General features: G+C 33.8%; 2 protein-coding genes across 2 annotated transcripts; both read left to right on the forward strand.

Annotated features, from left to right (window-relative positions):
* The first annotated feature begins 13,859 nt into the window (after positions 1-13,859).
* On the forward strand, positions 13,860-14,715 carry LOC111884195 (thaumatin-like protein). The gene has a single exon (XM_023880517.3). The coding sequence runs from the start codon at positions 13,886-13,888 to the stop codon at positions 14,585-14,587; it is 702 nt and encodes a 233-aa protein (XP_023736285.2). The 5' UTR covers positions 13,860-13,885; the 3' UTR covers positions 14,588-14,715.
* Positions 14,716-18,285: 3,570 nt separating this feature from the next.
* LOC111884186 (uncharacterized) lies at positions 18,286-19,639 on the forward strand. Its single transcript, XM_023880506.2, has 2 exons — positions 18,286-18,739; positions 19,342-19,639. The coding sequence occupies exons 1-2, from the start codon at positions 18,383-18,385 to the stop codon at positions 19,522-19,524; spliced, it is 540 nt and encodes a 179-aa protein (XP_023736274.1). The 5' UTR covers positions 18,286-18,382; the 3' UTR covers positions 19,525-19,639.
* Positions 19,640-25,643: the final 6,004 nt, after the last annotated feature.

Here is a 25,643-nt window from a genome sequence, read left to right on the forward strand (position 1 = left end):
CAAACATTGTCTCCATTTCGGAGATCCAGTCCATGACTTGCACCGGTGTCGGGCTCCCAGAAAGACATGGTGGTTTGGATGCCATGAAATCCTTGTACTTGCATCCACGTCCATCATTTCCTCTATCCTGGTTGTTTTGGCGAACTATTGGTGGGTTGGCTTGACCAACGGTCCCACTGTAGTTTCCTCCTTCAAAATGCCCTCCATTTACTTCGGGCTCTTCTACTCGAATTGACAATTCCTCGCGATTTTGTCTGATCAGACGTCTAGTTTCTTCCATCTGATTATTCAACATTGCCTGGATCATCACTTGAACTCCGGCCATTGTCATTGGTTCAGGCGCTGCTGCCACAACAGGTATTTGTTCAATTACTGGTACTTGATTCCTGTTCTCATCAGCATTTCCAACTCCACTCCTCGTTCTCACCATTTTTGATCTATACACCGAATATGGTGAAATTAGATCCTTAATCACGATAGATATTCAAATCATCCTTATCACTCCGAAACGTTTATATGCCAGTTCTAATATCGTAGACGTACGCTTAGAATCCTATACACATAAGGTTTCCAGATCCGGTCGGCAACAGACCATAGATCCGAACAAATAATAGCATCAATATAGCTATCACACAAAACATTTAGCACGTAAAAGCATTTTAGGCAATTTTCCTAAAATAAAATAGTGCCTGTGTCAATTTAGGTGTACTACCTAAAATATAATGGACACACTCAACTCGCAATCATTGCTTAGCATTCTAAGTTTAAGTCTAGAAATCCTACAAATTCCTAGTTCGCTTAAACTAATGCTCTGATACCAACTGTGACATCCCCGATTTCACGGCCAGAAAAGACCGATTTGTTTATGCTTTGTTTTCAAAATCAGAGTGATCATTTAAAGAAAACGGTTGCGGAATTTGTTCCCAAAATAAAATATGATAACCATTTTATCAAAACATTTCTCGAAAAGAATGTATTTTTATTAAATAATAACACCTCGGGATGTCATGTTCGTTACAGACCAAAAGCATAAACAACATAAAATAGACCTTACAATAGTTATTCAACTACTGATCTATAATCCAAAATCTCTCGTCAAGTCCGCCGACTTATACTCTTGTGTCATTACCTGTAATGAAAAGAAAACTGAGTGGGTCAGGCTTGGGAGCCTGGTGAGCATATAGGGTTTTCAACCCACAATAATACATTTGTTATATTCAATTATCAAACAATCAACCCAAATACCCATCCCCATTATCTTCTTAAGGTTTCACCCTAAGAACCAACTATCCTTCATTCACTTATTCCTAAGGAATCGGCACGAAATCCATTGCTGCCAAAGTTTATCTATCGAGTACTAAATCCATAGTTATCAGACGCTAACTCCATAGTCGTCGGGGTTTACTCAAGCGGCGCTAACTCCATAGTCACCAAGGTTCACTTAACAAGCGCTAACTCCATAGTCGCCAAGGTTTACTTAACAAGCGCTAACTCCATAGTCGCCAAGGTTCATCAAATAGGCACGAAGTCACATCGTCGCCAAGGTTTATACAATAGGCGCTAACCCCATAGTCACCAAGGTTTATCTAATAATAGGCGCTAACTCCATAGTCACCAAGGTTTATCTAACGGCAGGCGCTAACTCCATAGTCACCAAGGTTTATCTAACAGTAGGCGCTAACTCCATAGTCACCAACTATCCCATCTACCCTTGTTCTACCCAACAATTTTGTAGATATAAATACTTACACAGTTTAAATCATTTAACACCTGTATAAAACTCCAATTTCCATGTCCATCTCAAATAGACAAATAACATATAAACACATAGCACGTATTTCATAACAAATACTTCATATTGATGTGTTAGAAGAAATCAACTACACACCCACACATATAAACAACAATATACTTAATACACTCAAACCATACTTGTATTATTATCGTGTTTATGAAAGGTAGTATACACTCACTTGATCAGAAGATGATCGGACAGCACTACGACTTGCAGAAGTAGTAATCCACCGCAGATCTGGAAGATCTCCACAAAAATCGAACTTCTCGCGGGCAGAGCTTCGGCTCGGGAACCGCACTTCTCGGGATCTTCGGGATCTCGGGACTTGCCTCGGGGCTAGAGAATAATACCGGGGCGTCGGGGTATTTCTGGCACGCAAAACGATGCAAAACGGGAGAGAGAAGAGAAGAAATTGGCAATTGGGTCGGCTGCCCTCGCATCCTATTTATAGGAGGCTGGAGCCTCGGAGTACGCGGGGCGTACGCCAGTACGCGGGGCGTACTGGTCCGAAAAACGTCACTGCGTGCGTCATCCGAAGCCACTTGCTGCGAATGTCGACACTTCGGAGTACGCGGGGCGTACTCGAGTACGCGGCGCGTACCTCGGATCAGACCGGTGACTCCTTCGGATAATGCTTCCGAATTTCCTTTTAAATTTAAATACAAATTGATTAATAAACTTCGGAAATTCATATCTTCTTCATACGAACTCCGTTTTCGACGTTCTTTATATCCACGCGAAGGTGAGACTACGCTCTACATCTTTCGTTTAGACTCCGTCGGCTAATTTTGACTTTTATTTTTATTATTTATTTTTAATAGGCCGCGACAGAAAACTTCGTTATAAATTCATAACTTCTTCGTTTGACGTCCGTTCTCGCCTAACTTTTTATCGCTTCGATACCAACAACGAGATCTTCGATTCTCGTTTAGATTGCTAAGGCTAAATATCGCTCTTACGTAAATTCACTTTTTACGTCGCGCTGTGTCGTGCCGGTTTTGTCGCGAAACTTCGACAGGTCATAACTTCTTCGTTATAACTCGGATTTTGGCGTTCTTTATATGTACGGAAACCTTGTAACATATACTACAAATTAGTTAGGATTATTCATCCTAAATAATCTTCTATCAAAAAGTCATTTTTGACTCTTATTGTCTCTAAATTGACTAGCCCTGATCTACGGGCGTTACAATAATGTTACGTTGGATTTTATGTGCTATTTCAGTATTTTGTTTGAGGCTAATGTAGTCATTTTTTTTTTTACTTTTTACTGCGGGTTGAATGTTTTTATAAAAAATATTGTCCAAGGGTAATATAGTCATTTTGCACAGTCAGTCAGATACATAATCAAACAGGAAGTTTCAGTCAGAAGTTAACTCAGTCAGAACTTCTAACTCAGTCAGTCCTAACCCAGTAAACAACTATCAAACAGCCCCTTACTATCACCCGAAGAATCATTTAGAATCGAGTATTTTATATATATTGTTGATGTGACAATTGCATCATTAGAGAGTAGATTTGAGCAATTAACAAACTTTGAAAACATTTTTGGATTTTTATATGATTCAAAAAGGTTAAAGTTATTGGATGATATTGAACTTAAAAAAAGTTGTGCTGTTTTTGTAAATAAGTTTACTCATAATAACTTATGTGATGTGGATTTAAATGAATTTTTGACGGAACTTAAAGTATTACAAAAAACTTTGCCAAATGTTGTTATGCCATCGGTTGAAATTTTAGAGTTTGTCAAATGTAAAGATTGTTATCCAAATGTTTGTATTGCATATAGAATCTTATTAACCATACCAGTTACTGTAGCATCAGTAGAAAGAAATTTTTCAAAACTAAAATTATTAAAAAATTATTTGAGATCATCAATGTCACAAGAAAGATTAAATGGTTTGGCTATGTTATGCATTGAAAAAGATTTGTTAGATAATATTGAACTTGATTCTATAATTGATGACTTTGTATCTAAAAAAGCTCGTAAATGTAAATTTCTTTAGTTTTTCTTTGATATGTTTATGTATTTTGGTTTAGAGCATGTTTTGGCTTTTTTATTTATTGTTTTGTATTAATAGTTGCTAGGTTGTTTGGCTTACGGGGCCTGTCCCGAAGTCTTTTTTTTTTTTTTTTTTTCCATAGGTGGGGAGTCCCCAGCCTTCAATTGTATTACTTTTTTTAATTAATAAAATTTTTGGAGGTGCCGCCCTCTTTTTTTTATAAAAAAAACATTATGAGGGCCCCAATTTTATTTTGGCCCCGGGCCCCAATTGTCTAGGACCGACCCTGTAGATAATCTATTTCTAATTTGTTGTTTATTTATTATAGGTATAATGATATTTTCCTTGAGTTGATTTTATGGGTATTGGTTCTTCTCCTATAATTTTTCCACAATATATAATATTTTTTCTAGAAAAGAAGTTTTTTAGTGTGTTATTTCTAAAATTATGTTTTTCGGATAGTGTAAAATTTGATTTTCTTATAGCATCTTTCTTGATATTATTTTTATTAATTAAGGCGTCAAAAATATATCCAGATTCATTTTCTTCATTGTTAATAATTATTGGTGAATCTTCTATTTCTTGAGACATATTTTATAGCTTTAAAAATAATAATGAAGTTTATTATATCTACTGTTTTTTATGATGAGTATGACAAGTAATATGAATGAATGTAATAACATTTTTAATGATGCATGATGAATATTTTTCTTATGAACGAACGTATGAATAATCATATTTATAATAAAAATGATAAGAACGAAACTTAGCTCTGATACCAAAATTAAAGACATAACGGAATTAATGAAAATTAGGATATGATTATACCTGAATGATGCATCGGGATGGATTGTTTAAATTATATGAATGATTATAAGGATAATCTTGGATAGGTTTGGAAGGGCTCTGTTATTCAGAAATAGAACAACTATTTCAACAGAGGAAGAACTTTGAGATCAACTCAAATCTTAGACACTCGAACTTCACTTGTTTATTTCATACGGACAAAGGCCCTATTTATAGACTCAAGAAAGCCGGTTACATAATTGAGTTGCAATCGTTTGATTGCAATACGACATATATATTTACATTATAGCCCCTAGACTATTGAGGGTTACACACTTTATTTCATTTCTAACGACACTAACTTTATATCATATTCTCTATCGACAAACGTATATAATAATAATCATATAACGACAAATGAAAAATAATTTACAATCCCTACCACATTGAATTTTTATACAAATTATATCCCCCTTCCCAAAATCAAATGTTAAAGCTCCACCCCTGTATATAACTAGTTAATTTGAGCTTGAGTGTGAGAGGGACAAGCCGTCACATCACGATCACCCCTTAAAATCATGGACTCCTTATGGAGTGGGATAAGTTGGCTTGTTTAACTTATCTTGAATCCATGCTTCTTATATAACCTTACTCTTGCATTAAAGAAGGTATGGTCCATCTTATGTGGATCTAAGTATAAAAGGAAAGTTATACACTAAAAACTAGTTACTTTTTCCATATTTTCTTTTCTTTTTTTCCCTCTTATAGTCGTAACTTTTAGAAGCTATATCCCTTTTCTCTCTCTCTCTCTCTCTCTCTCTCTCTCTCTCTCTCTTAATTTGGCGCATGCTTTGAGTGGTTAGTAGTTGCTTCTCCTTAAGACTTATTTGATATATGTCTGTAAGGCTTAAGAACAACTTAATACAAGTGAAGACTAGCATCTTGAAATGGTTTACTTTTGCTTGGTGGATACCTCTAGAAAGCTTCTACTTTGAAGCTTCATGTATCACTTCATTAAATTCCATCTCTCATGAAAATCAAAGACTTCAATGGTTGTAATCTTTTATTTTCTATGGTTGATTTAATCTTTCCATGATTGCAAAATGATCCTTGGTGGGTTACAATGGATTTAAATTTATTTAAATCTTAAAATGTTTCCATTGCTAATCGTAGAGTTTTGACTATATAATTAGACTATTTTTTTGAACAAAACCAAACAATTGATATTAAAGCCATTTTTGCAAGCTTGATTAAATTATTAAATTATTTTGTATAATCTTTGTTTTTAAAAAAACATGGATGATTGTCTATTTGTAAGAAAATTCATACATATTTTTTATGACATATTTATAATTGTTATTTTATGTGACAAAAGTTTACATGCATATTTTGTCACCAAAGTTTTCTTAAAAAAATAAAGTATTGTTATATATATATATATATATGTGTGTGTGTGTGTGTGTGTATAAACACACACACACTAGCCGTCTACCCGCGCAATGCGACGGGCGACATACAATTTCTTTCAGCAATTAGTTTCTTTTCAACATATAATAATTAGTTTCAATTTAGCGACTAATTTGCTTTAGGAAATATATCATAATACCAATATCACTAAGACACAATGTATTGACAAGTATCACTAAGCATTAGTTTCAATTCAACGATTCGTTTTTTTTTTTTCCGACGAACAATGTGTTCTTTAATGTATGTTGGATAAGTGTTTTCATATGTTGGATCCATTGTGTCTAAAATAGACCAATTCTATTTAATGATATAGATCTTCAAAAATCCAAATAATCCAGAGTAATGCTGTGAGCGAGAATATATTTTTTTTGATAATTCGTGTGACAAATAATTTTATTTCATAAATAGCTTTTTTGGCTCAGGGTTTATGGTTTTGAGTTTTGAATTTTGGGGGTTTAAATTAGGGTTTAGCATTCAAGTTTAGGTTTATCGTTTTAAATGTAAAAAATAACATCTTGCTTTCGACATGTTTTTAAAAGCAATATGTTGGCAATATTCTTAGAATGATAGGTAATGTATGTTTCGTAATCCAAGTCAATAAAGTTACAATCTACAACCTTGAAATGGTACTACATGAAGATTCAAAAATCTACCAATCTACCAACTCCGAATAAGGGTGTGGGTGTAAATGTGTCAAATCAAGTCAATAAAGATCCAAGCTTGGCCTTGACTCAAATAAAAATTTAGAGTTTCTAAACCCTACTCGAGCTTGATACCGCCTTAATTTTCAAGCTCAGAGTTTAGCTCATGAAATAATCAACACGTTCTAACACGACTCAATTATGTAGTAAATATGAAAATGAATAATACACGTTCATTAATTTGCATAAAAAATAGGGTTACATTTATAATATTCATTTTTCCAAAATTGCAATATAAATATATATATACAATAAAACTTATTTCAAACAAAAGTTACAACAAAAATACTATTTGTCGAATACATTGATAGATAAAGATTAAAAAATCATCGAACCTAAAAAAAAAAATCTAACTTCATCTCTTTCTCAATTCGACATTTCACAACACTTAAAAAGGAAATTTAGACTCAAAATGAAAGTAGATACAATTTTAGCACTTACTTATTCCCAATTCCTATCTGGTTTTAAAAGAAATTTGTTTTTTATGTCTCAATTTCTAATAAAATGGAGAGATTACAAATAGTGATAATATAACATGTTATAAAAGAACTAATTTTAAAAAGATCATGATATAGCTCAATAACTTTCACCACAGTTTTGATATTATATAATATCTTAGAAAAATTTGCATACCTTGTGACAAACATGGAAAAATGAAAAATGTATGCAAAATTGCAAATTATGTAGCCTTTTCTCCTGACAGGGGATTTGTCAAGCACTTCAGCTTGCTCCTCATCATAAACCTTACCTCTCATCTGTTTCCACTAAATAAAGTAAGTTCCGACCTAAATATATACTTAAAATTATTACAATTAGTGTAACAATTCTATAATACATTATTATTGAAACAATGCATCTATATATCATTAATATGCAATGCTCTGATTGTGCAGGTCTGAAATTTAAATACCTAAACTCCTGATATTTAATGCTATGGAAGGATTTGTCGAATGCCTAAGTAATAATGTCTAAAATGCCTAATAATGCCCAAGCACAATCATATGCATAAAAATGGAATCAAGATAAAAAGTACTTAAATTTAATAGTACAATAAAACATGATCCCTAATGAGAATTAAATACAAGAAATACCAATGCACTTTCACTTATTTGTTTATTATAGCATTATAGTTTCACCTCTTCTTATAATGCCAATTTTAGCCAAATAACAATTTTTTCTCAAAGTATGTAGATGTTTCACACACAAACACACTAATCCAATCCATTTGTCTCGAGATTAGTTACAGTTGAAAATATAAATAAAGAAATTTTGATTTACAATGTGCATAGAGCTAGGACCTCTCCAACTGCAACATAGATGATTCGATGAATGTGTAAAAGCCAACTTGGCTGAAATTCATCGAATGGGGAACATAGAAAAAACATGAAAGATTCACACAACTGCAACTTATACAAAGCATAATAGATGTAACATAAGCACACAACTCTTCAATTTTGGTGTAATTACTATGTAAAATGCACATATTAAAGAATTGGGTCATACATGTTTACAAAATAATTTCTGAAGCACTTCCAACCTTCATAATAATTTTGAATCGCTTCAAAACTTCCATCTTCTTACTCTAAACTCTATATTTTAGACCATCTTCTTACATGAAGGAAAATGATGGTGATGGCAGATTGGCAGTCAAAAGATTGTATCCAATTTGTAACATTTTTCCTCAACCTGACTGTTTTTTTCTTCTTGAGATCCAGTTCTGAGATGAAAATATGTATTAAAATAGAAAGAACGCCAAGGGATGAAATGGTCAAACTTAGAACATAGTCTAAAATTTTGATAGCAATGAGCTCTAGTGCTCTACCATGTCCACCATCTTCAATGAGAAGTCCAAAAAATAATCAGGGAACAAACCAAAACCAGTAGGGGTTTAATGGTCAAAATCGTAAAAAGAATTCCAAACAACAATTATCACTGTAAAATACTCAAGGCAATCGAAATCCAACTCCAATATATTGATTTACAAGCAAATTATCAAGTTTCATACTACACACTTGTTATGATATTGAAAAAAGATACAACCTTCCACCTTCATCAGAGTTTTGAAATTCTATAAATCAAAGAAGTACACCACAAAAATCATGTATCGGGATTGTAAATCAACAGATTGACGGGGTAAATATAAAGAATACCTGATTGCATGAGATCATTTAGCCATGAATTTCCTGGATCATGTATGTTTGAGAGAACCAGTAATCAAGATACACACAAAAGATAAGATGAAACCAAATTATATATATATATATATATATATATATATATATATATATATATATGTGTGTGTGTGTGTGTGTGTGTGTGTGAAAAGAGAATGAGGTTGTTATGTACCTAACATTAGGTGTAGAACCATTCAAAACTACGTCGTTTTGAACTAAAATATAACTACTAATCTCTAATTCCTCCAAAACCTTGATTTTCTCCTTCATTTTAGGTTTAGACTTTAGAGTACTTTTACCCAAATTTTATTATACGGTCGGCTACAATGTTTACAATCCGACTGTTAATTTTGATTAATTAATTTAAGAAATGGGTCATTGATTTCTTTTGGAAGACACCGTCGATTACTTTGTTAATAGGAAAAAAACAGATGAATTGTTTTCTTATTATAGGTAGGACATAAATCTTTATATTCTTATAGTATTTTGGTTTACACCATTATCACCCTTTAAATGATGAATTGTTTATTCTGAATTTAAATCATGAATACCCCAATTTAAATGGAAAAAAACCACAAATAATCCAATTGAACAATTGCCTTGTGTTACGAAATTGTTTTGTAAACAATAATGTTCAATAAAGCTCCTATTTTGTTGATGGAAATACATTGGAAGGCATAGATGTATATATGTTTGGAAATGGGTTATATAAAAGGAAAATATTTTATAATATTTAAGTAAAACTATACGTTTATTAGTAAAAATGGTCCCTATTTGGTGGTTTAGGTCCCTACGTCGTTAAGTTTAAAAGTATGGCCGTTAACTTTTGGCAAATGACGGACCAATTATGCAATTTTTCTTTTTCATTTTATTGAATTCTTTTAATTATATCTTTTTTAAATTCTTTTATTTTGGATTATTATATATTAATAAATATTATTTTTAATATATTATATTTATATATTAATAAATATTATTTTATTTTGATTATTAATTTTTTTGAATTTTTTCTTTATTGGATTAATTCTTTTTATTGGATTATTATATATTAATGACTATTATTTTAACATATAATATTTATCTATTAGCAAGTGTTATTTTATTGGATTATTAATTTCATTTAATTAATTTTTTATTGCATTAATTCTTTTTATCGGATTATTATTTAAATTTATTATTTTTATTTATAATAAATATTATTTTTTTAATTGTTTTTATTTTCTTTTAATTGCTTTCTTTATTGTTCTAAATAAAAATACCAAAAAATCTCACCCACCCCACATCTCCTAATTTATTTTAAATATTTGGAAGATAACATATTTTGGACAACACCACCACCATCACTCAGTCACCACCATCAGCATCACTCAGTCATCGTGTTTATTTTAGTTTTTGTATATTGACATGTATTTAAATTTGTTATATATTTCAATAAACTTATGATTTTGACTTATGATTTTGACATATATAATTTCCCTAAATATATATTGTACATGAATTACCAAATCCGAGTACTCGCTAGTCGACAATCGGCCAAACAAGTACTGAATAACGAGTTCTACAACATTGTCACCACTTGTAGTGGCTATGGTGGTTTCAAAAACCCTCGATCTAACATTTTCACCATCGATAACGGTATCGGTAATGAATGGTTGGTCGTAGGCTATATGTTTTATGGGGTTTATTGCGCATTATGTGGGTAGTCGAACGGTGTAGTTTTTATCGAGATTGGCTGACTATAGGCGATGATCGACAATTTCCAGCGAGATGATATGACGACGCAAGATGGTAGAAGACAACGAATGAAGGAGCTGACCATGAGTGTTTGGATCGGACCTCCTAATGGTTGTAGCAGAATATGGTCGGCTTGATGGCAAATATAGAGGATTCCAACGGATTGTGATGAGGTTGTCTTAGGTGGATATTGATGGCACTGGGTGTAACAAGTTAGTGGGGTTTCCGCTGAACAATCGATGAAGTGATTGGCGGTTGTCCCACCGATTTTCTACGATGAGACATGACACTTTTACGTATTCTGATGACTTTGTGGTGTAACCAATAAATTAAAAAGAATTAATATTATACATTATAAATTATTAATCCAATAAAATGATATTTATTATATATTAAAATAATAATCCAATAAAAAGAATTAACATAACATAAAAATAAAAGAAATTAATAATACAATAAAGTAACATTTATTAATAGAAAAATATTAAATGTTAAAAAAAATATTTATTGATATATAATAATCTAATAATAAATAATTAATCCAATAAAAAAATTAAAAAAATTAATAATATAATAAAATATTGTTTATTAAAATATAGACATAATAAAATTAATATTTATTAATATATAATACTCCAATTAAAAAGAATTAATCCAATAAAGAAGAAATTAAAAAAAAATAATTAAAAAAATTAATAAAATAATAAAATAATATTTATTAATAGATAATAATCCAATAAGAAAGAAATTAAAAAAAAATCAATGTACAATAATTCAATAAAATGAAAAAAAAATTGCAAAAATTGTCCTTGTAGTTATGTTTAAAGATAAAACTATAAAAATGGTCCATAGGGGTAAATTTGTTATTTCCAAAAACTTAACAGCCAAGTTGTTAAACTTAACGAGGTAGGTATCAAAACCACAATAAAACCATCAAATATGGACATTTTTTGCTAATAATTTTGTTTTGGACCTTTCCTACAGAAATTGACAGCGGTAAGAGACAATTTTTGCAATTTTGTCTAATATAAAAGAAAAATATTTGGAAAAAAAGAAAGCAATTATAACAAAAATAACCCACCAAGTATAGATACATAAATGAAATACAAGGTTTGTTACGACATTAAAATTATGATTTATTATGTATTTGAATTGTAGTAGTATCGAGAAGTAATACAATGAACACGGAGACAATGATGAATCAATGCTTGAGCAACATATATAATACAATTATAACAAAAATAACACCTAGACCAAGTATATATACATGAATGACAAAATATGTTAATATCAAGATATTATGCTTCATTTATGTTCATCGTGTTCATCTATGAACCCATATTGTCGTGTTCATCTATGAACCCACAGGTATGTGTGTGTGATTCCAGAAACATGTTCAAGTGTGTTATGTGTATGTGTTTACATAGATGATTTTTATGGAAAAACACACACACACACCCCTGTTGGTTCATAGATGAACACGATAATATGGGTTCATAGATGAACACGGTGAACCAAAATGACAATTTGGGTTCATAGATGAACACGTTGAGCTCAAACCTGTAAATCGATTTCTGGGTTTTGTTAGGGTCGAAAAAGGTTGATTTTGAGAGCTTCTCCACAGATGAACGAGGTGAACACACACACACACACCAGATTTTACCAATTAGTCAAATTCTGTTTGCAAGTGTAAATCGATAGATTTAAGATGCAGGTGATGAATTCAAACAAACTTTTATTGTTTCTGATTTGGTCGATTTCTCAAGGTCATCATCTGAGGGTTTACCGAGATGAACACACACACCTACACAAATCATTTTTCAGAGATGAGGGCTTGAATATTTTTTCAGGAATCATTTTAGAGACGAGGGCTTTAGCGTTTTCAGAAACGAATTCAGAGATGAGGGAGGTCTTGAGCATATTTCATTCTCTAAAAATTCAAATCCCCAAAATGAATCCCACGTTTCAGGTTTTGATTGTCGCCATCATTGCAATTGGTGCTGCCAATTCGAAGAAGAACAAACATATTATTCAACTCACTAAGTTTATTGATTTATGGCAGATTTAGGGGGTTGTTGGGTGAGATAAACGAGCAAGATCGGATGCGAAATCAAGGATTAGTGGTTCTTGTTGTGAATATACTAGAAGCCATTGAAATCCTTTTGTAGAAGACGATGAACACACTCAATTTTGATTTCTAGATTTTTGGATTTTAAGGGGAAAAAGAAGTTTATCGAAGCCAGTGATCACCACCACAGCAAGGAAAGAACGAGCAAGATCACAAATTCGCAAATGCAGTGGAGCATGACACCAAAAAAATCTAGATAAAGTAATTAGACGAATTTGGGGCTGCAATCGGGTGGTTTGGGTGAGAGAGACCTCTTATTTATTTTTTAATTATTAAAATAAATAAAGAAATAATAGATTTTAAAAAGCGTAAGAAAAATGGAAAATAATTACACTAAGAGTATTATAGTTATTGAAATATTCTCAGGGACAATTTCCACATAGAAACATTGCCAAAAGGACCATGAAGTAAAAAAAAAAATTAAAGTTTGACTAAATCTCGATAAAAATACATACACAGAGATTATTTTTACAGTTTTGTCTAAAATATATTTAAGGCTGAGGGAGTGTCCTTCACCAGAAACTCCCTTCCAGTTTGCAGCTCTCGCCATCAGATGTGCTCCTTGCCTCACCAAATATGGCTTGCGACTCTCAGGCATCTAGTGGAAAGAGAAGGATAAGGGAAAGGTGTGATTGGTTTGTTTATTTATTTTATTCTTTTTCAAAATAAAATCTTTCAACGTTTAGATGCTACAACTCCATATCTTATCTTTTACGGTTGGGATGCTACCACTCTCCCATCCGATGTGGCATAAAAAAAATCCTATATGGCAATGCCAAGGCCTAAAAGTTGTATTCCTTCAAACAAATTCGACATTTTTAAGTACAAGTGAATGTTTGGCATTGGCATGCTAAGCATTCATGATGCTTTATATTACTTTTAAAGCAAGTTGACGGCGGCTAACATATTTAATCAAGATAACCAAATTCTTCGATAAACATGACACAAAGGACAATCTGTTCTTTTGACTTCATCGGCCAAAGAAAATGACTATGCAAGTTTCTATCTTTTATCGTCTCAAATATGCTTCACATAATCACATCTGCATCCTATATAAACCAGGCTTTAGTCTCACTTCATATGCACTCACAACAACGATGACCACCTCTACAATTTCCACTTTCCTCCTCTTGGCTCTTCTTTTCCACTTCACCAATGCAGCCATTTTCGATATCCGAAACAACTGTCCATACACTGTCTGGGCTGGAGCAGTGCCCGGCGGTGGTCAACAGCTTAATCCAGGTCAAACCTGGTCTTTAAATGTGGCAGCAGGCACATCACAAGCTCGTATATGGCCACGTACCAACTGCAACTTTGATGGGTCGGGTCGAGGCTCGTGTCAGACCGGTGACTGCAACGGCCTCCTTCGGTGCCAAAACTATGGCACCCCACCAAACTCATTGGCTGAATACGCGTTGAATCAATTTATGAATCTTGATTTCTTTGATGTTTCTCTCATCGATGGATTCAACGTGCCTATTGAATTTAGCCCTAACTCTGGTGGGTGCACCCGGGGCATCAAATGCACTGCGGACATCAATGGCCAGTGCCCTAATGAGTTACGAGCTCCTGGTGGTTGCAATAACCCTTGCACTGTGTACAAGACGGATGAATATTGTTGTAACTCAGGGAACTGTGGGCCGACTTATTTTTCGAGATTTTTCAAAGATCGATGCCCCGATGCTTATAGCTACCCCAAGGATGATCAAACTAGCACGTTTACATGCCCTGGTGGAACAAACTATAGGGTTGTGTTTTGCCCTTCCAACGCTATTCAAAATATAGCTAGTGATATATAAAGATGATCATAGTCTAATTATTAGGCTTGCTTCTTAATAATTTGTAAGAGCATAAAAACACCAGCTTTGGAGTGTTCATGACCAACGTAATAAAAGATTATACACTTAATGTGTTTGGTTTCAACAAACTTAAGAAGAAACACAAAACATTACTTATGAATTTAACTTCAATTTTTGAATGGAAAGGCTAATAGATTTATAGTGAAATGTAGGAAATTGGAATTTGGGATTAAATTGAACATCCTCCTTTAATCCAATGGTAAGACTGATCATTTTCTATATTATCCATCAACTTATAAATGCTTTATACTAAGAGTAATTTTGTGAGAACTTCCGCGACCTGATCATCAGGCATGTAAAATTCCACTTCTATATCCTTTCTTTTGGCAATTTGATCCATCGAGAAATGATACCATGTATCTATACATGTTTGGTGGTTGGGTTGCAGTAGCGGATACATGGGGGTTAACATCTTTTTTTACCTACATTTTATATATGTAGAAAATTTATGATTATAATTGATTTTCAGTTAATACCCCCCATAATAATAGTAGTTTTACACTATGCACCCCCTTACAATCATCTCCTTTGGGTTGACCAACATCAAAAAATGGACTGATTCTACTTTTTTTTTTTTTTTTATTATTATTTTTTTTTATATCATCAAACTTAGATAATTATGTTGCTTTATTTGTAAAAAACATGCTTGATACCGATATAAGTTACATATTTGCTATTATAAGCAAAAACAAAAAATGTAAGTAAAATTGTATTATTAGTAAAAAAATAAAATATGCCACCTATATTGGAAAAAGGAGTAACACAAACAGTAACAATTACAAAACCCTAACTCCCATTAGAATGAGGTAAGGGGGTGGTAAGATGGTAGGAAGTCGAAACTGTTTCCCGAAAAGATATCTTGCAAACAAAACATAAAATAAATAAAGAAATATAAATAAGATTAAACGCCTTATCGTCGGGTAAGATCTCATGTATATTAACATGTCAGTACACTTTGAAACAATACAAAAAATATAAATATATAATTAAATAAATTAAATAGGCAGTGGTTAGTTGTTAATAAGTTAATGAAAAAAAAACATGTATAATCAATAAAGAAGAGAATAAATAGGGTTAAGAAAAAAACATGAGCACATTGTATGTATACACAATAGTGTAAATAAATGGCAGCAATAAGCTGGGAAAAACACTAGCTTATCACTTGGAGCAAACACTATCAAATACATTAGGCAGGAAAAAGGGAACCAAGGACAAACTCATAAGATTATAAGTGCAAAAAACAAAGGCCGACCAGAAAAGACTACAATTACATACACTATAAGCAAAATACTAGCAATAAAGCATTGATAACTCTCCCTTAAGCATGCAACAGATAATAACTAATACAAGCAACCAGTAAATAGAGAGCAATAGGGAATAATAGCAAAAAGCGAGTAAGTTGCCATTTACTAGAATTTGGCGAAAAAAGGAAAACCCATAATTACATTTCATCTTCAAAGAATTGCATTGGGTACAATAATATTTTGCCATTCAAAGTCCGTTACATGAAGGGGTTGAACAATTTGGTTCCAACTGGTTTAATTTTGAGGCAGTTCATATACAATATTTTGTTACCTCTTTTTTTCTTTAAAAACTATTTTAAAGATACCTTAATCACATACTCTCTAAGAGTTGTCAAATACCCATCTAGCCATCACGAACCATACCATAATGGTTAATTGCAAAAAAAAAAGCCTAAAAATCTGAAAAACAAAACAAATGGTTGACCAATTTCAGATGGGTTGTTAGTGTAGACTATTGGATTTTCTTTGTATAGGTGGATGAGAAAAAAAAAACATTTTTCTTTAATGGGTTAATGAACTAGAAAGGTAAATAACTTTGGTCTTTGCTCATATTAAGGTAACCATGTTTTTTTCGTATACATTTGACCATTGAACTTGTTTGACCTGTTCAAAATAAGGTAATATGACTGGTAATTAGCGGTAACATTACCTTATTATGAACATGTCAAATAAGTTTACTGGTCAAATGTGTACGAAAAAAACATGGTTACCTAAATATAGACAAAAACCAAAGTTCCTTACCCATTTTGGTAATATTAGGTTCTTTATGTTAATTGCATGTAGTTATAAGATCCATTGATGTGACATGAAATTGGGTTGTCCGGTCTTTATGTATGAGGAAATGGTCAAGTCTTGGACCAACCCAGTTTAGGCCTAGCTGGGTTAGGTTGTATACGCTTAAGGGGCTACGCTGTTTGTGCTTTAAAGACCTAGCAACACAGCTTAGCCCATGACTAGTCGGGATTGAACTGGGTTAGACCAAGCCTAACCTAATTGTTCATTGACTATCGGAGCCTGATCCCAAGACACATTCCTTGAGACGGTTCTCGTCCAATATTACCAAAATGGGTAAAAAACTTTGGTTTTTGTCCATATTTAAGTAATTATGTTTTTTCGTACATTTGACCAATAAACTTGTGTGACTTGTTCATAATAGGGTAATATTACCGTAATTACCATTCATATTACTAATACGGTAATATTACCGTAATTACCATTCATATTACCCTATTTTGAACAGGTCAAACAAGTTTAATGGTCAATTGTTAACGAAAAAACATACTTACCTAAATAAATAAATATGAACAAAGACCAAAGTTTGTTACCTTCCTAGTTCCTTAACCCTTCTTTAATTGGGTTTGGGTTTCATACGAAGAGTAGTCCTCAACGTTACATTTTATTCTTCAAAATGCACATGTTGGCAATCAAGTAACTTGATTTACGTTAACCTCTCAATTTGCTCCTTTTTTGCCCTTTTTAGTTTAAGGAATATTATTGTTGTAAGTTAATAGATTTTTGAACGGTATCTATTCTTTTCTTCTTTTTGATTTTATTATGAGGGTATTATTGAGAAGCATTTGAAAATAGATGAAGAAATATTTTAAAATTCAAGGGTGGTTGTGCAAAGAAAAAGTTACACATACTTATTTTATCCTATCTTTTTGTTTTCTTTTCTCTTCACAATTTCACTATCATTGAATGTTTAGGTGGAAATTAAGTTTGTGACATTCTGTGTACATACTATTGGTTTATTAGAAAAAGCTATCAGCCTATTTTAAGTAGTTCAAGAGGTAAGGACGAAAGGTTGGGTTACAACTTTCAATATAAAATGGAAGTAAAAGTGGGTTACATACATAAACGTTTTAGTAATAGGATATACAAAAAAATATGTTGTTAACATTAATAATACTAAAAAGCACTTTCATTTCTTTTGACATGTATTTCGTTTCAATTTTTTGATCTTTACTTGACGCATTCATTTTTTTTTCCCTTTTGTCTTTCCACTTTTTATGCAAAACAAACTATTTATTTTAATTTACATCATTTTGCTACACCTTCTAAGGTTGTTTTAAGATTCAATGACTTTTATTTTAAATGACTTTTATTTTAAAGGGTCCATTCACATCAATGACTTCTATTATTAACTATTATTACGATTAAGTTTCAAATTTATTTTTTATTTTGAGACCCCGTGTAATACGGGTTATAACCTAGTTATTATTATATCCGAACAGTAGAAATAAAATAGACAGTAGTTTGACGGGTTTTATAGTCTTATTTATTTACATTTACATGATTATTTGAATTCTCCTCGTAAACGAGTGTATATTGTAGTCATGAATTTCTTTCCATTCCATTCTTGGTATTCTTCAACGGGCCATAATCCAGTGTGGACGGATCGGAGGCACAACCTGACTACAAGAAGGCAAATATGACCACTCTACAGTCACCACGTTGTTTGATTTCTCATATTACCTCCTTTAAAAAACACCTTACGCCGTCGTTCAGGAAGGCACTTCCCTCTTCACTCCATTTGCATATTCGCCGCCACTCGACTCCCATGGCCTCTACCGACGCGACAGAGGTTTCGGCCACCGAGAACTCGGAAACAACTTCCGACGTGCTAGTACAGTACGTAGTGCTCCGACGAGATCTGATAGACTCGTGGCCGCTAGGGAGCGTTGTAACACAGGGCTGCCATGCCTCCGTCGCAGCCATCTGGTCACACAAAGATGATCCTCACACCATCGACTACTGCAGTCCCACCAATCTCGATTCAATGCATAAGGTAAGTTCTCTGTTTCACCGATTGTTTTAATTTCATGAATTTTCAATGTTAGGGTTGTGAATGCGTGCTGCTAAATTAATTGAATTATGCACCGTATACATTTGTTGAATCTCGATCTTAATTTTTGGGGAAATTTCATTGCGAGGAAACCTTAATACCAGTTTTTACTTGGTTCCCGTCTGTATTCAATTATTCTATTTTAAATCAAATAATTTTATGTAGCAGGTTTAATTTTAGTGTACTTATGTCAATTCCATCCTCATCCTAAGAGTAAGAGTTATGATGATGAACATTACCAAATACGTTTGCAAACAAACTAGTTGCGTTAGATTTGAGATCTTTGAACACCATCTTTACTTTGTAGATTCAAAGTTGATAGAGTTTAGTTATCATGATTCGAGAGGGTTGAATTTCAAGATGAAGCTGAAAACTTCTTTCTTGTTGTCTCTGTTAATTCTTAGCTGAATGTCTTTCTTAGTACAAAACAGTGTTGGGGTCCATAACAAGATGAAGGGCTTTAAGTAAAAATGGATTAATTGTTTGTTAATTGGAAAGTTATGATAATGGGATCACCAACAAATATATGCATTCGAATGGTGTAGGTAACGCTTGAGGTGAAAGGAGAAGTCCAGTTAAAGAACTTGTCTGAGAAGCTTAAAAGCAACGACATTGCTCATAAGCTATGGATTGAACAACCGGAGAACACTCCTACATGTCTTGCTTGTAAACCCTACCCCAAATCAGTTGTTTCCTTGTTCTTCAAAAAGCTGAAACTCTGTAAGTGATAGGATTTCATGGTGCCAAATATCTAATGATAAATTTTGTCTTTGTTCCTTTCATTAGTTACCTTTTATGTTATGTACCATAACACCCTAATTGGACAAAAATTACATTTGTGTATGATGTTGAGGATCAATGGTGGCGATGTTGGTGGTGTTGCTGGTGGGACTGGGTTTTTCAACACCACATATGTTTAAGGTCACAAATGTCTAAAACGGAAGTGTAAAACCATTAGAAATTAAAAACAAAAAAAAAAAATCAATTTCTTAACAGATGCAACACTCAAGTGTGTATGTGTGTGAGAAGGTTTGGAGCAGAAGATGATCAGTCCATGGATTTAGGGATAGATAATTGAAATGGGTTTTTCTTGTTTTGCAAATGGTGCGATTTTCTAATTGGAATACAATGCACATAAATTGGCTGGAATCTGAGTATCTGACCGGAGAAAATGAAGGGTAGTAGGAGGGAGGCAGTTGCCGGAGGAGAGGATAAAGAGTGTGAGATGGGGTAGGGTGGTGGGTCAACAAATTGGAGAGTGGGATCCACCTTTAACTCTAACCATAATTATAAATAAATAAAAATCAATAGAAAAATGGTAATTTAATAAACTTAGTTAAACAGAGACCAAAATCACAATCAAGCGTTGTTGGAGGACTATCTATGAAAGCCGCAACTTTTTTAGATCTTAGACAAAGAACATTGTAAATCCATTTTTATAGTTTTCTCAATATTTTATTAGTAGTACAACTGAATGTTGGTCTTGATGCTTTGTATTGTATTTGTATGAGTAATATATCATGGATTATCTTACTTTTAAAGCAAGTTGCCGTCGGCTAACATATTTAAGATTAAGAATTGTATTAAACCTAATTCTTCTATAAACATGACACAAAAAGATGAGTTATATATAGGGTTGTGTTTTTTCCTTTGAATTCTATTCAATATTATAACATGTGATATATAAAGATGAGATGGCTTGCTCCTTAAACTTACCAAGACAAGAGGTTTGGCAGGGAAACATTACCGATGAATCTCACTTGCAATTTTGAATACAAAGACCGAAACATTTATAAGAAAACAGGTTTCATAGTTTTTAACTAATTTGTAATAGGAAAACTACTCATGAGTACTTGAACTCGTTACTTAAAAAACACAGTTTGTCTATTGTCCGTAACAATTTTCTTGATTTTGAGGTTATGGGGGGAAGAGAGATCACCTTTGATGATAATGATAAGCAACCCTTATAAAGCTAGTAATAGACAAATTACCCATATTTGTTAGCTAACCGGTAATAGGCAAATTAGCCATGAGTACTTGAAAAACGGTTTGCCCACCGACCATAGCGGTTTCTCCGATTTCAAGGGTATGGGATAGATGGCTCACTTTTGACGATGATGCTAAACAACCCTATGGAGTTGCGTTGCAAACCCTTCTCGTGGGCACCTAGAATGGAGCTCCTAGGATTTGAACGCGGGTGGTCAATAGGTTAATGAGCCACATCTTCCACACGCCTTACCAAGTGAATGGGGGTGGTCAATGGGTTGATGAGCCACATCTTTCACCTGCCTTACCAAATGAGCATTTTAGAGATGGTTGAACTCATTACTTAAACATATATCTAAATCAAATTTGGTAGACTGATCATTCATATATCTTCCTTCAGTTTTATAAATGCTTCATACTTGAGTAGTTTTGTGATAATGTTTGCAACTTGATCATCAGTGCTCACAAACATGCAAAATCCCACTTCTATATCTCTCATTTGGCAGTTTCATCTTACAGGAGATGGTAACATGCATCTATGTGTTTTCTTCTTCTAAGTGTAACAAGATTCTTTGCCAATTTAATTGTAGATTCATTATCACAAAATCTTCATAACTTTCTTTTTTGTGTGCATGAATCTAACATAATACTCGACGCCATCAAATTGCGTGGCATGTGCATGTGCATGTTGCTCTTGCTACAAACACAACTCACTAGTTGAGATTTGAGAACGTGACAATTAATTGCTTCTTAGATGACTATGAACATGTACTACCTCCTTAGTTGAAGCATTAGCTAGATGTACTTTTATAACTCATCAGGGTATTCTATAAAAGACCACTGATTCATGGCTAACAAAACAAAGCATGATCAACAATTCCCTTTGAAACACCCCTCGTGAAGGTAATTTAGTAATACCATTTAATGTTAACATGTTATACACATTTGCGTATGTGTTTGTGTTGTATAGTGACCGACCCACATTGCCCATAGCCCAAACTTTTTATTGTATTGTGTGTGTATTTGTGTGTATATATATATATATATATATATATATATATATATATATATATATATATATATATATATATATATATATATATATATATATATATAATGAAAATGTTTTTATGGAAAAATATTCCTTAGCATGGTATCATAGCAACTTTGCTAAAATCTCTTCCTTCTCATATCTTTCCTAATCTTGTAACCCTAATTCTTTCCCTAGGCGTTGACCATCATCTTTTCCTCAAAAATAATGACTAGCTTGACTTCATCTTCTACTCTCTCATTTGAGAAATCATATGGAATAACCAATTTTCACTCCTTTGTTCTATTGTTCCTCGATCCAGAGTGTCTTAATTACGACTCTTGGCGAGAAATCTTCTACACCTATTGCATAGGCCATCGTGTAGTTGATCATTTAGATGAACCACATGATAAAGCGTTGATTGTTACCAATGAACAAGAATGAACCTATATTGATTCCAAAGTCAAACCATAGATCTATGGCATGATCTCCGACTCCTTATTGCAAAAAGTCCTAAAAGTTAAAATGACACACTACTACTTCTCAAGTTTAGATAAATCTTAAGACATTGTTTTGTGACAATAAGGATTCTAAAATTCCTCTCCATGACATGCATTCTAAAATTCCACACACGCAGGAGTTTCACACTATGAGATTTCTTAGGATTGTATTCTGACATTGTTGCTATTTTTATGATATGATTTTGAGACATGAGATTATGGTTTTATGAAATGAAATGGCTCAATTATGTTTTCTTATAAATGTTTTCTAAAATTTTATATCAAAAATGAAATTTTTGGTCTTGAAATTTTGGGAAGTTATGTTTTAAGCCCAACCTCATTGTAGAGACTGAAAAAATGGTGGAGATGGGTGTGAAGATGATTAATTGGGTATTGTGAAAATGACGATAACTAAAAGTGTTTTTGACTTTTTGTAAATCAAGATCAATTTTTGTTGTTGTAAATCTAGATTTGGGTGTAGCACCGAAGGTGGGGAAGTTCACCGAAGAAGATGAAATGGTTGGTGTGTGTGTGTGTGTGTATGAGAGAGTCCCTCTTATTTTTTTAATTGTTTAAATAGATAAATAAGTATTAGACTTCAAAAATGAAAGAAAAATAAGAAATAAATACCACAAGGGTATTACAGTCATTTCAGTTTATTGAGGGACCACATCTGCAATAAAACTAGCTCAAAATGACAACAAAGTCAAAAAAAGTCGATATTTTGACTAAACTTCATAAAAATTCATATATAAAACTGAATGTGGTATATATTTTTTCTGAGGTTTTGTTCAAACCTCGACTTTTTTTGGATCAACTGTCATTTTGAAGATGTTTGTATGTGGTTTTGGTCCGTCGACAAACTAAAAAGACTAAAATGCCCTTTTATTTTTTACTTTTACATTTTTAATCATTATTTTTATATTTTATTATTTAAAAAACAAGAGGACCCTCTCCCTCTCTCTCATGCACGCGTAAACACACACACACACCCACCTACTTCTATCTTTCTCCTTCACCCACCAAAACATCGAACCCCCATCTCCATTAGAATCAGAAGCTGCCATCTGCTCCCGCCACCACCACCACCGGATGCCACCAACCAAGGTAAGCGATTTCCTGCCTCTACCCCAATCAAAACCCACAAATCCACCGCCATCCCTTCCCGTCAGCAACCCTAAATTAGATTTGAGAAAAAGAACCCCCCCTTTTTTTTATATTGATTGTGCAGCAGTAAAATAAGCATCTCCTACCTCCATTGTCGTTCCCTTTACATTGCCTCCACCCTACCACCACCTCTGGCCACAGTCGCCACCCTCAATGGAAATCATTTTTTAGGTTTTTTTTTTCTCAATCATAACTTAATAATTGAACCATTTTCCAAATTTGTTTATGGTAAAAATCAAAGAAACTTATAATCAATCTTTTAAAGGAACCCAAAACAAATATTCTCGTGTTTAACATCTTCCCCCAAAATTTCTCACCATCGAGAAACCTATCGTTCAAGGTGGTTGTATAGCAACATATATAAGAGAAAAATAACATATTCAGAATCAGATTGAAGGGATGCTGTAACGCCCCAAAAATACGAGCCAAAAATTTCATTTTTAAAACATATACTTAGCAAAATATTGGAATTAAACATTCACCGATCATATTGTTTCATAAAAGTTATTGCGTATTTGGAAAAACATTTATAAAAACATAATAGTGTCAGAGTACAAATCCCCAGGAAGATCTCATGATGCGGAATACAAGGCATGTGTGTGATGTGCCGCTACCGCGCCAGCTCCTTCCCCTTCGAAAAAGAGGCACCTAAAACCAAAATTGAAAACTATAAACACGAAGCTTAGTGAGTTCCCCCAACATACCACATACCATACAATCACATAACATACATATATTGTCAGGCATATCTGGGTGCCCGACCTACCCCTTCGGTCCTCTCGACCGGATACTGTCTAATATATCGGGGAGCTGGCCTCCCCTTCGGTCATCTCGATCAGATACTGACCAGTATAGCTGGGAGCTTGCCTCCCCTTCGGTCCTCTCGACCGGATACCGACTAGCCTATCTGGGTGCTGGTCTCCCCTTTGGTCCTCTCGACCGGGTACTGGGGACTATTTCACCCCTACTACTACCACATAACACATATATCACGTAATCTATCTAGCATGGTTGGGCATGACCGCCCTTTCGGCCCTATCAACCGGTAATCTGGGGGACTATCTCCCCCTACTGTCACTAGCACATAACATCATATCATACTAGCACATAAACATATCACAGGTAGCAGCAACGCTAGATGAATATCACAGACACAATCATCTATCATACAACTCCTACTGGTGGGCCGACATTGTGGCCGTAGACCCACCGCTACTGGAAGGTAACTCACCTCAGTAGCTGCTGATCTGTGTGGGAACTGACTGTCTTCTGTTGCTGCTGCCTCGGAAATCCTCCGGCTATAATCCCCAAAAAACACTCAGTCAAATACTGCTAACCGACCTCAGGGTAAAATGACCATTTACCCTTAACCAAACCAAGAGTCAAAGTCAAAGTCAACTTCCAGTTGACTCGACTCGCCGAGTTGGCTTGCCAACTCGCCGAGTCCCTATCCATTCGATTGACCATAATCTCGTCTCTGCTCGTCGAGTTAGGCATTGACTCGACGAGTTTTCCTTCTAAACCAAGGTCCAATAGTCCTTCATCCTACTCGCCGAGTTGTATGAACAACTCGTCGAGTTCATCTTCATCCGAAGAACATTCTATGATGATACTCGCCGAGTTGTATGAACAACTTGCCGAGTCTGTTCTTGGGACAAGAAGATTGCCTTGAACTCGCCGAGTCAGGGCATTGACTCGCCTCGACTCGCCGAGTCCGATGAACGACTCGGGGACTCGCGACTCGACTCGCCGAGTCCGATGAACGACTCGCCGAGTCTTTCACATGAAAATACTATATACTCGATTTTTCTTGAATCCAGCTCATGCCATACATAGATCTGGGTTTCTAGGGCTTGATTAACACGTAAAGTTTCCAACTTTACGTGTAAATAAACACCAATGAAGGTTTTAGGGCTCAAAATGCACTAAAAGAGTAGATCTAGGGCTTTCATGCAATATGGCTCCATAAAGGCAGTAGATGCAAGCTCTTGGAGCTCAATCATGCCTAGATCTAGAGGCTAAACAACTTATTACAAACCCTAATACAAAATCAAGCTTGAGGAAAGGCTCAAGAAGGACTTCCATGGAGCTATAAGGGACTATAAGCATGAAAACAGAGGGAAACTGAGTTATACCTCAAGGAAATCACTGAAGTAACACCAAG

The sequence above is a fragment of the Lactuca sativa genome, chromosome 3, assembly GCF_002870075.4.
Source record: "Lactuca sativa cultivar Salinas chromosome 3, Lsat_Salinas_v11, whole genome shotgun sequence".
Lineage (NCBI taxonomy): Eukaryota > Viridiplantae > Streptophyta > Magnoliopsida > Asterales > Asteraceae > Lactuca > Lactuca sativa.